The sequence below is a fragment of the Pristiophorus japonicus genome, chromosome 16 (assembly GCF_044704955.1).
Source record: "Pristiophorus japonicus isolate sPriJap1 chromosome 16, sPriJap1.hap1, whole genome shotgun sequence".
NCBI classification, from domain to species: Eukaryota; Metazoa; Chordata; class Chondrichthyes; family Pristiophoridae; genus Pristiophorus; species Pristiophorus japonicus.
Window position 1 is genome coordinate 39,419,505 of NC_091992.1, and position 13,868 is coordinate 39,433,372.

The 13,868-nt window shown below is 45.7% G+C and overlaps 1 protein-coding gene across 1 annotated transcript in view; it reads left to right on the forward strand.

Annotated features, from left to right (window-relative positions):
- The first annotated feature begins 3,050 nt into the window (after positions 1 to 3,050).
- Positions 3,051 to 13,868, forward strand: part of LOC139226457 (myeloperoxidase-like) — a 114,123-nt gene continuing 103,305 nt past the window's right edge. The window contains exons 1-4 of the mRNA XM_070857240.1: positions 3,051 to 3,129; positions 6,154 to 6,247; positions 9,550 to 9,725; positions 10,240 to 10,372. Of these exons, the coding sequence (XP_070713341.1) occupies positions 3,057 to 3,129; positions 6,154 to 6,247; positions 9,550 to 9,725; positions 10,240 to 10,372 (476 nt within the window). The 5' untranslated portion in view covers positions 3,051 to 3,056. The remainder of the gene's footprint in view (positions 3,130 to 6,153; positions 6,248 to 9,549; positions 9,726 to 10,239; positions 10,373 to 13,868) is intronic.

A 13,868-nucleotide genomic window follows, 5' to 3' on the forward strand; every position in this document is an offset into this window, starting at 1 on the left:
TCAGTCTATGCAGCCTGTGGGAGCGGCTCTGCCGTTAAATAGGATGAGTGTCAGCAACAGAGTCAAAGAATCTGAAACTTACAGGAGGTGAGTGATAATCCATCTGCCCAGCACTATGTACATATACTTCAGTGAGTCTGACATTCGGATTTTAGGGATAGCGTAATGACATCTACATTTTAGATTGGAGATCATTATGGGTTAGTATGAAAGAGAAATCATGCTTGACAAATCTTCTGGAATTTTTTGAGGATGTAACTAGTAGAGTGGACAAGGGAGAACCAGTGGATGTGGTGTTTTTGGACTTTCAAAAGGCTTTTGACAAGGTTCCACACAAGAGATTGGTGTGCAAAATCAAAGCACATGATATTGGGGGTAATGTACTGACGTGGATAGAGAACTGGTTGGCAGACAGGAAGCAGAGAGTCGGGATAAACGGATCCTTTTCAGAATGGCAGGCAGTGACTAGTGGGGTGCCGCAAGGTTCAGTCTTTACAATATACATTAATGATTTAGATGAAGGAATTGAGTGTAATATCTCCAAGTTTGCAGATGACACTAAACTGGGTGGTGGTGTGAGCTGTGAGGAGGATGCTAAGAGGTTGCAAGGTGACTTGGATAGATTAGATGAGTGGGCAAATGCATGGCAGATGCAGTATAATGTGGATAAATGTGAGGTTATCCACTTTGGGGGCAAAAACACAAAGGCAGAATATTATCTGAAAGGCGGCAGATTAGGAAAAGGGGAGGTGCAATGAGACCTGGGTGTCATGGTTCATCAGTCATTGAAAGTTGGCATGCAGGTACAGCAGGCAGTGAAGAAGGCAAATGGTATGTTGGCCTTCACAGCGAGGGGATTTGAGTATAGGAGCAGGGAGGTCTTACTGTAATTATACAGAGCCTTGGTGAGGCCTCACCTGGAATATTGTGTTCAGTTTTGGTCTCCTAATCTGAGGAAGGACATTCTTGCTATTGAGGGAGTGCAGCGAAGGTTCACCAGACTGATTTCCAGGATGGCTGGACTGACATATGAGGAGAGACTGGATCAACTGGGCCTTTATACACTGAAGTTTAGAAGGATGAGAGGGGATCTCATAGAAACATATAAGATCCTGATGGGACTGGACAGGTTAGATGCGGGAAGAATATTCCCGATGTTGGGGAAATCCAGAACCAGGGGACACAGTCTTAGGATAAGGGGGAGGCCATTTAGGACTGAGATGAGAAGAAACTTCTTCACTCAGAGAGTTGTTAACCTGTGGAATTCCCTGCCGCAGAGAGTTGTTGATGCCAGTTCATTGGATATATTCAAGAGGGAGTTAGATATGGCTCTTACGGCTAAAGGTATCAAGGAGAGAAAGCAGGAAAAGATTACTGAGGGAATGATCAGCCATGATCTTATTGAATGGTGGTGCTGGCTCGAAGGGCCGAATGGCCTACTCCTGCACCTATTTTCTATGTTTCTATGTTTCTAAAAGGAAATTCATATCCTTCCATTGGGCAGCGCAGAAATACAATTGCGTTTGGTGTAATTGAAGGGAGCGAGCCCTACAGCTGGAGTCTCACTGCTAGCTTCAGCCCCAGTGACTTGGCTGTAAGAGGAAAGTGATTGGGTTTGAATTTTTTCCATCATCCCATAGTGTAACTGCATCCTTAAGATGTGTGAGTTAATATTGTGACTGACAGGTGGTGGGGGAGTGTCAATGGTCCCTTGTGATGTGGTTTCACTGCAGGTAATGTTGCCAGGGTCCGTTTTGCCTTGTTGTTGTTCCTTTTGTTGTAGTGTTAGTTTTTATAGATTACCCTATCCACTTTACACCCCATGATTCTATGTAACTGTCTATCTCAAAGTGCATCATCAACCACTGACTGGGTTTCTGTATTCTCACACTTGCCTTTTACATTTCGTTTGAAAGTTTCCTAAACTCTCATTTATATTACAGATATTTCTTTGCTTTGTTTTAACTGGGATTTGACAAAGCCCAATCTGGTTGATGGAGTACGCACTCGTCTGATTCACCCTACCATAGAAACCTAGAAACTCCATCACTCAGTTTCTTCAAAAGCAGTAACGCAGCCTACACTGGCTGTACTGATGCTGGGGCTAGGTGCTAGGCTTGTGACTAGATCCTGGGTTGGTGTGACAGCATGAGTGGGCGAGAGCATTGCTGAGAAATTGGGCACTGGGTTGGTGTGAGTGGGCCAGGAGTTGGTACGGTTGACTGGATGAAGGGTGTTAGTTTGCTTATTTGATTGGTGTTGGACTAACATGTTGCCTTGGTAAGGGGTGCTGGTTGGAACCGTAACTATTGTTGGGTTAGTGATTTAATTAGGTGTTGGGTTGTTGTTGTGATGGTGTGCTGTGTTAGTCACGAGGCTGGATGCTGGGTTGGTTGTGTGACTGGGTTCTGGTGTTGTGATTGGGTTCTGGTGTTGTAACTGGGTGTTGGGTTGGTGTTGTGACTGGGTGCTGGTCTGGTGTTGTGACTGGTTGCTGCGTTGGTTATGTGACTGGGTTCTGGTGTTGTGACTGGGTTTTGGTGTTGTGACTGGGTGCTGGTCTGGTGTTGTGTCTGGGTTCTGGTGTTGTGACTGGGTTCTGGTGTTGTGACTGGGTGTTGGTCTGGTGTTGTGACTGGGTTCTGGTGTTGTGACTGGGTGCTGGTCTGGTGTTGTAACTGGGTGCTGGTCTGGTGTTGTGGCTGGGTGTTGTGACTGGGTGCTGGTCTGGTGTTGTGGCTGGGTGTTGGTCTGGTGTTGTGACTGGGTGCTGGTCTGGTGTTATGACTGGGTGCTGGTCCGGTTTGTGACTGTGTGCTGGTTTGGTGTTGTGACTGGGTCTTGGGTTGGTGTTGTGACTGGGTGTTGGTCTGGTGTTGTGACTGGGTGTTGGGTTGGGGCTATGACTGAGTGCGGGTTTGATGTGACTCACTGCATGGTTGGTGCAACTGCGTAACTCTTTGCTATACCGCTTTTTAATACGATATATTCAGCTGGACTTGCTTTCATCTCTGCACTGTCAGTCTGACTCATGTACTGAATGTGTTTTGTTCAGAATGGTGCCCATGTGGTTCCTGGGCGCGTTCATTACTGGATTTTTCATGCCACGGACTGACGGAGTCCATGCAGGTAAGAAACTAAGCGTGAATCCCCCAACGTGTCTCATAATGTCACAGAGTAGGAGAGACTTTGGTGCTGTCGCCTGAAATAAGTTTAATCTAACTGAAAATACTAGCGAAACGATGCCCGGATAAATCAAATCAGAGGGAGCAGCACTGTGTAGAGTACATTACAACATTCACGTAATTGTATCAAACTTTGAGTAGACGATACTTGGAGTAGTGTACACAGTTCCGGTCACCATTTTATAAAGAGGTAATGGATAAGGCCAAAAACATTCAGAAGGATGATGCTACAACTGAGAGGCTATACTTATCAGGAAAGACTGAAGAAGCTGGGCTCTTTTCTCCAGAAAGAGAAGGCTGAGGGGTGATCCAATAGAGTTCTTTAAAATTATAAAGGGGTTTAATAGAGCACGATAATTGGCAGACCACAATTCGGGGGTAACCGTAGGGATTGTGCCTGCCGATGTGCTCCAGCATTGACCCACTGACATTTTATGAGATCAGCAGGAGGGCATCTCATTTACGTGGGGTAAGGAACATAAGAACCACTACAGATTGCTGCCCACCTGCCCCCTGTGGTCAGAAAATCCCCTGCCTGCCATCTGGTGAGGGGGGGGCGGAGAGAAGAGGTCCAATCCCTCCCCCAAAAACCCAGCCATCTCCCCTTCGGCCTCTATGTGAGGGAGTAGATACAGATTCTTTGGGAATACAAACGTGCTGTCCCTTTCTTCAAGGGTCCAGGCTCCTCCCTTGGTTTGGACCTCCCCCCCAGTGGGGCCCATTTGTGCCCATCTGGAGGCCGGTATGCCTCAGCTCATTCATCGTACTGGGCTCCAGTAATATGCCAGATTTCTCCTGAGCTGAGGAAATGGGAATTTCCAACATTGGCTCTGTCCTCTTTAATTATTGACCTTTTAAGGGGCTGGTAGAGACCACACTTCTTACAAGACTGACCAAAAAAATCCCAGAATCAACAGGGACCCAACACAAGCAGCCATGCCTTTTTGCAGTAGTTTCTCTGGAATCCAGTTATAATGGTTGGAGGAGTTCGGTGGAATCCCTGAGGAAATTTGGCGCAATGTTTTTCCATTATATATGTTGCATTAGGAAACATTGACATCTACATAATATACCGAATATATTAAAAGCCTTGTGTATAGCGCGCACTTTCTCTAAGCATCACACTTCCTGTCACATTTCAGCCATCACACTTTATGATTGACTCAAAGTAAAACAGTAGCAAATCAGAATTGAAGAGGTAAGGAACATAAGAATCAAAAACAAGTAGAATCATCATCATCATCATCATAGGCAGTCCCTCGGAATCGAGGAAGACTTGCTTCCATTCTTAAAATGAGTCCTTAGGTGGCTGAACAGTACAATATGAGAACCACAGTCCCTGTCACAGGTGGGACAGATAGTCATTGAGGGAAGGGGTGGGTGGGACTTGTTTGCCGCACGCTCTTTCCGCTGCCTGCGCTAGATTTCTGCATGCTCTCGGCGATGCCGAGAATCATCATCATCATCATCATCATGGGCAGCCCTCAAAACGAGGATGACTTGCTTCCACGCCAAAAAAGGATAAGTTCACAGGTATTCCAATGAAGGACCTAAAATTCCAGGTCCTGACCTACATCCTGAAGGGTGGAAGATGCCTGGTGTGGATTTTTTTAATGTGTGGTGGCTGTTGCACAGCAGCCACCACATGGGCTTGACAGAACTAGGTCTTGGTCCAGTGGCAAGGATTATCCAAGACGACTGGAGACCTGCTCTGCTGCATGGACCTAGTGCGCACACATATCGCAGTGTGGGCTGGCCCGTGCTGCTCCTGGGTCCCTGGCCCCGAACTCACGCCTTCCCTGGGCCCCGATCACGCCCCTTTGCAATCTCTCACCGCTCCTTCGCGAAGGAGCCGAGAATAGACACCATTGATAGTAAATTATGTGTTGCATGGCTCTCCTACTGTTATAAAATTGTATTTCACTCTGATCAATGCCACAAGAGATCTGCTAGGATAGCTACTTCAAAAGTCATTAGAGATTTGACACCATATGTTAGACTATAAAATCATGATGGGCTCAATTGCTATATTCATAAAAAGCAACAAACCACCACTGAATAGATAGGAAACCAACAAATGAACCAATTGAAAATGGTCAATGAAGAATTGGCAAACACAATAAATGGAAAGAAGTGACACAATTAGATAACTCAAATTACCTTTTGAAAATTCTTTTAGTGACTATCTTGTTTTGTTAATAAAGCAGGGAGACGGTACTAAAAATAATTTCTAACTTAACAAACACAAAAATTAGACACGTTACAAAAATAAAATCCCAGTTACCTGTACAGTTGCCTTTTCTGTGTTTGAAATCTCTCCAGCAATGTCTGTCTTCAGAGGCATGTCCCTCTTTCATGTACCTGGTCATTTGAGCTCCATGAGCTTCTCACAGCTACCCCTGTGTTAACTACTAGCTCACTTGAATGAGTACAACTGCCAGAATGTACCAGTGTCAGTCTTCTGAGACCAGTAAGCAGTCATATTTTAGAATGAGAGAGGAAAAGAGGGAATGATAAGAGTTCGTGTGCATAATGCACCAGGATTTTTAATGATTGACAGCAATACTGACCATTTACAGAGCTCCTGTTTGTTATCAGCATCTCTCCCCTCCCCCATTCAGTAATGGGAAAGGACACTGGAGAGTCATTAGCAGTAGTGAGAGCAGTTGTGATTTTCTTTGTCAGGCCCCAGACTTGCCACTCCCAGTTGTCAGAAAACAGGAAACAATTCCTGCTTCAGCTAAAAGGTTGTGTCCTACTCCATCCCATTCTACCTATCACTTCATCAAACTGTTCTGATTTATCGCCTGGGCTCAATTCCCTACTCACTTGTTATAGATCTACTTATTTTTAATAATCACCTCGCTGCCTCTCTACATCTCTTTCCTCCTTTAAGACGCTCCTTAAAGCCCATAGTTTCTCAATTGACGGTGTGGCTGAAGCTGCTGTGTTCCTCCTGTGTGTACAGGTTCTGAGGAAGCCCTGGGCAGTCTGTTCATACACAACACTGTACAGGAAGCCATCAAAATGGTAGACAAAGCATATAAAGAGACCAGAGAGAGGTGAGTAATTACCTCAGTAACACTGACCTCAGATGGGAGCCAGTTATATGAAGCAAACTCGTTTAATTTTTTTAAAATTTATTTGTTCATGGGATGTGGGCATTGCCGGCAAGGCCTGCATTTATTGCCCAGCCCTAATTGCCCTTGAGAAGGTGATCGTGAGCCACTTTCTTGAACCGATGCAGTCTGTGTGGTGAAAGTACTCCCGTAGTGCTGTTACGGAGGAAGTTCCAGGATTTTGACCCAGCGATGATGAATGAACAGCGATACACTTCCAAGTCGGGATGGTGTCTGATTTGGAGGGAAACATGGAGTGGTGGTGTTCCCATGCTCCTGCTGCCCTGTCCTTCTATGTGGTAGAAGTCGTGGGTTTTGGAGGTGCTGCCGAAGAAACCTTGGCGATTTGCTACAGTGCATCTTGTAGATGGTACACACTGCAGGCATGGTATGCTGGTGGTAGAGGGAGTGAATGTTTAAGGTGGTGGATGGGCGCCGATCAAGCGGGCTGCTTTGTCCTGGATGGTGTCGAGCTTCTTGATTGTTGTTAGAGCTGCACTCATCCAGGCAAGTGGAGAGAATTTAATGTTTAAATGCACTAGTTAAATCCAATGGTGCTGCTCACAGATGAAGAGTAGAGGGTTCAGTAGTGAGGGTTAATAATCTGCTGGTGCGTTTCTCTTTAAGGTGTGCTGCTTTGAAGGTATACTGTGTTTGAGTGAGCTGCTATGTTCTGATATCTGTTTTATAATCTGGTATTGGTACGAGTTTTCAGTCAACAACAATAAAACTTGTATTTATATAGTGCATTTAACATAGTAAAATGTTCCAAGGCGCTTAACAGGAACGTTACCAAAAAAAAAGGCCACATAAGGGGATTACAGCAGATGAAGCAGGTAGGTTTTAAGGAGCATCTTAAAGGAGGAAAAAGAGGTAGAGAGACAGAGAGGTTTATGGAAAAAAATTCCAGAGCTTAGCCCCTTGGTAAATGGAATGATTAAAATCGGGGATGCGCAAGAGGCCAGAATTGGAGGAGCACTGACATCTCAGAGTGTTGTAGGACTGGAGGAGATAGGGAGGGTGAGCCCATAGAGGAATTTGATAACTAGGATGAGAATTTTAAAATCGAGGCATGGCCAGACCGGGAGCCAATATAGGTCAGCCTACACAGGGGTGATAGGTGAACTGGACTTGGTCTGAGTTCAGATATGGACAGCAGAGTTTCGGATGAGCTTAAATTTATGGAGTGTGGAAGATGGGAGATCAGCCAGGAGTGCGTTGGTCTAGATGTAAAAATGGATGAGAGTTTCAGCAGCGAATGAGCTGAGGCTGGGGCGCAGTTGGGCGATGTTATAAAGGTGGAGATAAGCAGTCTTAGTGATGGTGCAGATATCTCGGGATCAAATGTGACACCAAGTTTGCAAACAGTCTGGTTCAGCCTCAGGGAGAGTCTGACCTCTACAGAATGTACAAACTAACACATGACTGCAATCAACACCAGAGCATGGGTCTGGAAGGGAGCTGGGGACTGGGAAGGAATGAGTGGATGATTTGACTGGGAAACAAAGGTGAGGTTTAAGAGGATCTGCTTGCTAGGTGTCAGGGAGTATTTAAGGCCTGGAACCATTTATGCAGTCGGAGAGGGACCTCCAACAAAGCAGCAATCCCTCAGTACTGCACTGGTGGCAACCTGGATTATATGCTCAAATCCTGGGGTTTGAATCCATGATCACTTGGCTCAGAAGAAGGCTATCACTAAGCCAAACTCTCTGATATGTGATCTGATATCTGTGATCTTTTATGTTATTTTGTTTCTACTGTATGTACTGTTATGTTATCTATTAATTTCTATCTGTTATATAATAAGCCATCTGCTATCTGTTATCTCTCCTGTTATCTTTTGACATCTGCTATGTTATCTGCCTTCTATTGTGTTACCTGCTATCTGTTATCTGCTAGTTTGTCCTGTCTGTTTTCTGTTCTCTGTTATTTGATGTATTATATGCAATCAGTTATCTGCTAATTGTGCTTTGCTATCTGCTCTCCGTGATCTGATATCTATGTTTTCTGTTATTTGATATGTTATATTGTCTAAGTTCTGTTGTGCAACCTGCCAGCTGTTTATTCCTTTCTGTTCTATTATCTGGTATCTGTTATCTGCTTTCTTTTATCTGTTATGTGCCCTCTAGTATGTCATGCTGGAGGGAAGAAATCAACACCGTGCCTAGGGATTGGTGTTGGGACCATTATTTTTTCTAATTTACATCAATGACTTGCAGTCAGAAACCCAATGCAAATTGTTCAAATTTGCAGATGGCACCAAACCGGGAGGGCCAATGACATCAGTACAAGCAGCTCAGAATGAGTTGGACAAAATATGCAAATGGTCAGAAAAATAGCAGATGAAATGTATTGCATACTTCATGCAGAGTGTTCAAATAGCTCAGGTTAAAGTTGAAAGGGACTTTGGAATCCTATCAGACTAAAGATCAACCAATGCAGAGAAGCAATCAACAAAGCCAATGGATTGCTAAACTATATAGCTAAGGTTGTAGAAAGTCATAATCAAACCGTATAGTGCTTTGGTCACACCACACCTTGTGTATTATGTCCATTTCTGGTCACTAAGACACAAGGCAGACATTCAAGTATTGTAACAGTGCAAAGAGGAGCCATGAGACTCAACCTCAGTGTCAGGAGTCTGCGTTATGAGGAAGGACTGGATAAACTTGGGCTCCTTATCCTTGACAGGAGGAGATCTTATAGAGGTATATAAGATCATTCGGGGAAGAGAAAAGGTATGTTACATGAAATTAAATTGAGAGTGGGACAATGGACACAGATTCAAACTCATAAGTGATAACTTCAGGATTGATATCAGGGCATTTTTCCTCACACAAAAAGTGATCAACACATGGAACGGACTCGCCGATAAAGTGATGGAGGTGAAAGTTCTGGAATCATTTCATAACCAATGGGATACTGCAAGGAGAGGAGAAAACTTTAGGTCATTCTGAATGGATGCATTAAGATTGTCCGAATGGCTTTCCTCATCTGTAATTATCTTGTGATCTGTTATTTGCTATTTGTTAACCGGTACTGTTGTTCTTGATATTCTTTATTTTATTCTTTATGCTTCTGTGAAACACCTTGGAATGTTTATTAAGTGTTATATAAATCAAGATCTGTGGTTATCTGCGATACAATATATGTTTTGTTATCTGCTATCTGTTTTATTTGATAACTGTTATATGATATCTAATATATTATATGATATTTAATATTTGTTGCTTTCTTTATTTAAGCCACAAACTGAAGCTCACTAAAAGGGCCTTGACCTCAGCCGACCTTCTAGCCTACTTCAAGCAGCCTATGGCAGAGACCAGAACTGCGGTGCGATCGGCGGAGTACATGGAAACTGCACTGGGCCTCATCCTTCGCAATGCCAACCACATCCACAAACGCTCGCTCAATGCATCAGGTCAGTTTGGCCGCAGGGCATGGCCTTGTGCACATGACTCCCCACACAGCAGTATTCTGATCTCACAGGGTGGCAAAACAAGAGGGGCATCCATCCCTGCCCTCACCTTCCAGCTGCTGGATACAAGATGGTGCTGCCACCTATACTGCCAGATATCTCCTGCCCAGGGATGGTATGATCCTCATTGAGGCTTGTTAAGGAATTGCTCCAGCAAAAAACACAAATCTTTCTGCCAACAGACAAGGCAATTCCAATCCCAGCTCGCCTGAAACAATCCCGATAGGAATAATGTATTAAGTGGTGGGAGCATGAATCATCACGTACATTTTTGTTGGGAAATGAATTTACCATCTTGCATAAATTAAACAATATGTGGCACTTACAATAAAACCTTAACATGGGGTAGAGCAGCCACGTTCAGTTTGGAGCTTGGCGTATTACAGTCAGTGGAACCTTGGTAAGGACCATGTTTTCCAGAGATTACAATTTTCTCATGAACGTGTGTATCCCGCAGATCTATTAACACAGAGTGACCTGGACACCATCTCGCGGATCACGGGCTGTTCAGCTGCACTCCTGCCCCCAGTTTGTGAGGACAACTGTTGGTCAAACCGATACAGGACCTTCACCTCCGTGTGCAACAACAGGTAGGAACTGATAAACTCTATATTAGGGACGAGATCCAATTCAACTTCCAAAGCACAAGCTTGAGTTAATACATCAAAATTGCAGTGGAATGCACCCATTTTTTTTTAAAGAGGAAATCTCACCTTCAGGATTAATTTGAAAACTAAGATAGTGGACATCCCACAAGTACAGTGGGCACGTACAGCCTGTGATGTGGAACTGAACTATACCCACCAGGCACTGAGCCGTACTGACCAGGTACTGAGCCGTACTGACCAGACACTGAGCCATACTGACCAGGTACTGAGCCGTACTGACCAGACACTGAGCCGTACTGACCAGACACTGAGCCATACTGACCAGGTACTGAGCCATTCTGACCAGGTTTTTTTTTTCCAAAAATATACGTTATTCATATAAAATTTTCACAATACATTGGCAAATAGTTGAGTATCTTGCGGTCAGCAATTCCATACAATTCATTCCATACAACTAACATGCATTTCATTTCAATGTACAGTTTAGTATAATCCTTAAATCATGTTACATGTAGTACTGTGCAAATAAGGGTATTACATGGAGCAGATGAGAACAGGTTTATATTACATTCCAGGATACATTTCAATACCGATCACGAATCACGTTACATGTAGCACTATGCAGATGAAAGCAGTACACGGAACGGATGAGAATACATTTACATTTCTTTACAAGTTACTAAACAGTGCAGAGACTTTCATTATACATGGCACAACACAGGTGTTTTTCAGTACATGGTGCTCTATGTATACAAGCAGATTAACAAGTACAGCCCGAGGGGGGTCTGATTCCAGCCCCTGGGTTTACTGTGGCGGGAGGGCTTTAAACTGTGGCTCTTCCCCATCGTGCCTTTGCGGCGACTGCACCAATCTTTAGTGCGTCCCTCAGCATGTACTCCTGGACCTTGGATTGTGCCAGTCTACAACACTCGGCCGTTAACATCTCCTTGCTGTGGAAGACCAGCAAGTTTCGGGAAGACCAAAGTGCGTCTTTCACCGAGTTGATGGCTCTCCAGCAGCAGATGATGTCTGTCTTGGTGTACATCCCTGGGAACAGTCCGCAGAACACAGAGTCCTGTGTTACGGAGCTGCTTGGGATGAACCTCGACAGCAATCACTGCATCTTCTTCCAAACCTGCCTTGCAAAGGGGCAATCCCGAAGGAGATGGATGACAGTCTCGTCCACACCACAGCCGACTCGGGGGCAGAGTGCCGTGTCTCTGGAACCCCGGCTGTGTATGAAGGATCTGACAGGTAGGGTCCTTCTCACCGCTGCTTGTGTGAAAGCTCTGGCGATGAGACATTCTGCCAAACGAGTTTGACAGTCTGCTCGGGGAACCGTCCGACAGGATCCATCATTTCCTTCACTGAGCCATTCTGACCAGACACTGAGCCGCACTGACCAGGTACTGACTCTGACACACCAGATACTAAGTAATACAAATCACTTCAATATAAATGAGATGGTAATTGTAGATAGGCTAAAAGGGCTGAAAGCAAATAAAGGCTACTTATTTAATGTGGGGATTCTGGATAAACCCTCTGAATAGATAAGACATTGGGTGAAGAGTAGAAAACACTGAGTGCTTATTATAGGATTTATGTCACGATGAGCTGCTCAAGGCTTTGATTTTGGGGCCAATATTGTTTCTAATATACATTACTAACTTGTATTCAGCAAAAGTGGTTACATTTGCAGATGATACCAAACTAGGACAGACATTACGATCAGAGGAATGCAGAAATTACTGAATAAATTGGACAAACCATTTAAGTGGGCAGAACAATAACAATAAAATTTAATGCAGTTAAGTGTAAAATATTGCCCCTAGAATGAAGTGTACTCCATAAATTACGTTGAAGTACCCCAGGAGGAAGCTAAGAGGGAACTAGGAGCCTTGAATACTCAACATGTTCCATCAATGGAGAGCAACAATCAACAAGGTCAATAGAATGTTAAACTACAGAGCCAAAACAGCAGAGTACAAGTCAAGGGATCCTGCTAAAGCTGTATATTGCTCTGGAGGAGGGGAGGCCAGTTGCCGTCATAAGAGAGGGGGACCCGGTCGTCGTTGCGGAGGGGGTCGTCTGTCGCCACGGGAGGTCCAGCCGTCGCCGAGGTGGCCCAGATTCCATCGTGGAGGAAAGACCCATCTGCCGTCACTGGAGATGTTCCGATCAGTTCACCGCTGGAGGTAGGGTGGGGTGGAGGCCTGATAGCCAGGTCCAGGTCGAGGACGCCACCTCCGGAGGTCGTCGGAGGTCATCAGAGGTCGCCGGAGTACGTCGGAGGTCACCGGAGATCGTTGGGGGTCGCCGATGGGTGATGTGGTGGGAAGCCTTCGGTAGGCCCGAATGGCCTGAACTCGTGGGACTCGCAGGGATGGGACTAGGGTAAAGGGGAAGGGTTTGGGTTTACGTGCTCAGGACCCCCTATTAGGGTCTATTTGGTTAAGGGAGGTTTAGACAGCGGAAGGGGGGGTAGTGGGTTGGAGGGTGGGAAGTTGCCGAGAGCTGGTGGGAGTTGTTTGGAGTGGGGGAGCCATCACAGACCCAATCCACGTCCGGATCGGGGTCAAACAGGGCTGTGTCATCGCCCCAACCCTCTTCTCAATCTTTCTCACTGCCATGCTCCACCTCGCAGTCAACAAGCTCCCCGCTGGAGTGGAACTAAACTACAGAACCAGTGGGAACCTGTTCAACTTGCGCCGTCTCCAGGCCAGGTCCAATACCACCCCAACCTCTGCCGTCGAGCTACAGTACGCGGACGATGCCTGCGTCCGTACACATACAGAGAATGAACTCCAGGACATAGTCGACGTATTTACTGAGGCGTACGAAAGCATGAGCCTTACGCTAAACATCCTCCACCAGCCTGTCCTCACCACACAGCACTGCCCCCCAGTCATCAAGATCCACGGCGCAGCCCTGGACACCATGGACCACTTCCCATATCTCTGGAGCCTCCTATCAACAAGAGCAGACATCGACGACAAGATCCACCACCGCCTCCAGTGGGCCAGTGCAGCCTTCGGCCGCCTGAGGAAAAGAGTGTTTGAAGACCAGGCCTCCAAAACTGCCACCAAGCTCATGTCTACAGGGCTGTAGTAATACCTGCCCTTCTGTATGGCTCAGAGACATGGACCACGTATAGCAGACACCTCAAGTCGCTGGAGAAATATCACCAACGATGACTCCGCAAGATCCTACAAATCCCCTGGGAGGACAGGCGCACCAACATCAGCATCCTCGTCCAGGCTAACATCCCCAGCATTGAAACACTGACCACACTTGATCAGCTCCGCTGGGCAGGCCACATCGTTTGCATGCCAGACACGAGTCTCCCAAAGCAAGTGCTCTACTCGAAGCTCCTTCACGGCAAACGAGCCAAAGGTGGGCAGCGGAAACGTTACAAGGACACCTTTAAAGCCTCCCTGATAAAGTGCGACATCCCCATTGACACCTGGAAGTCCTTGGC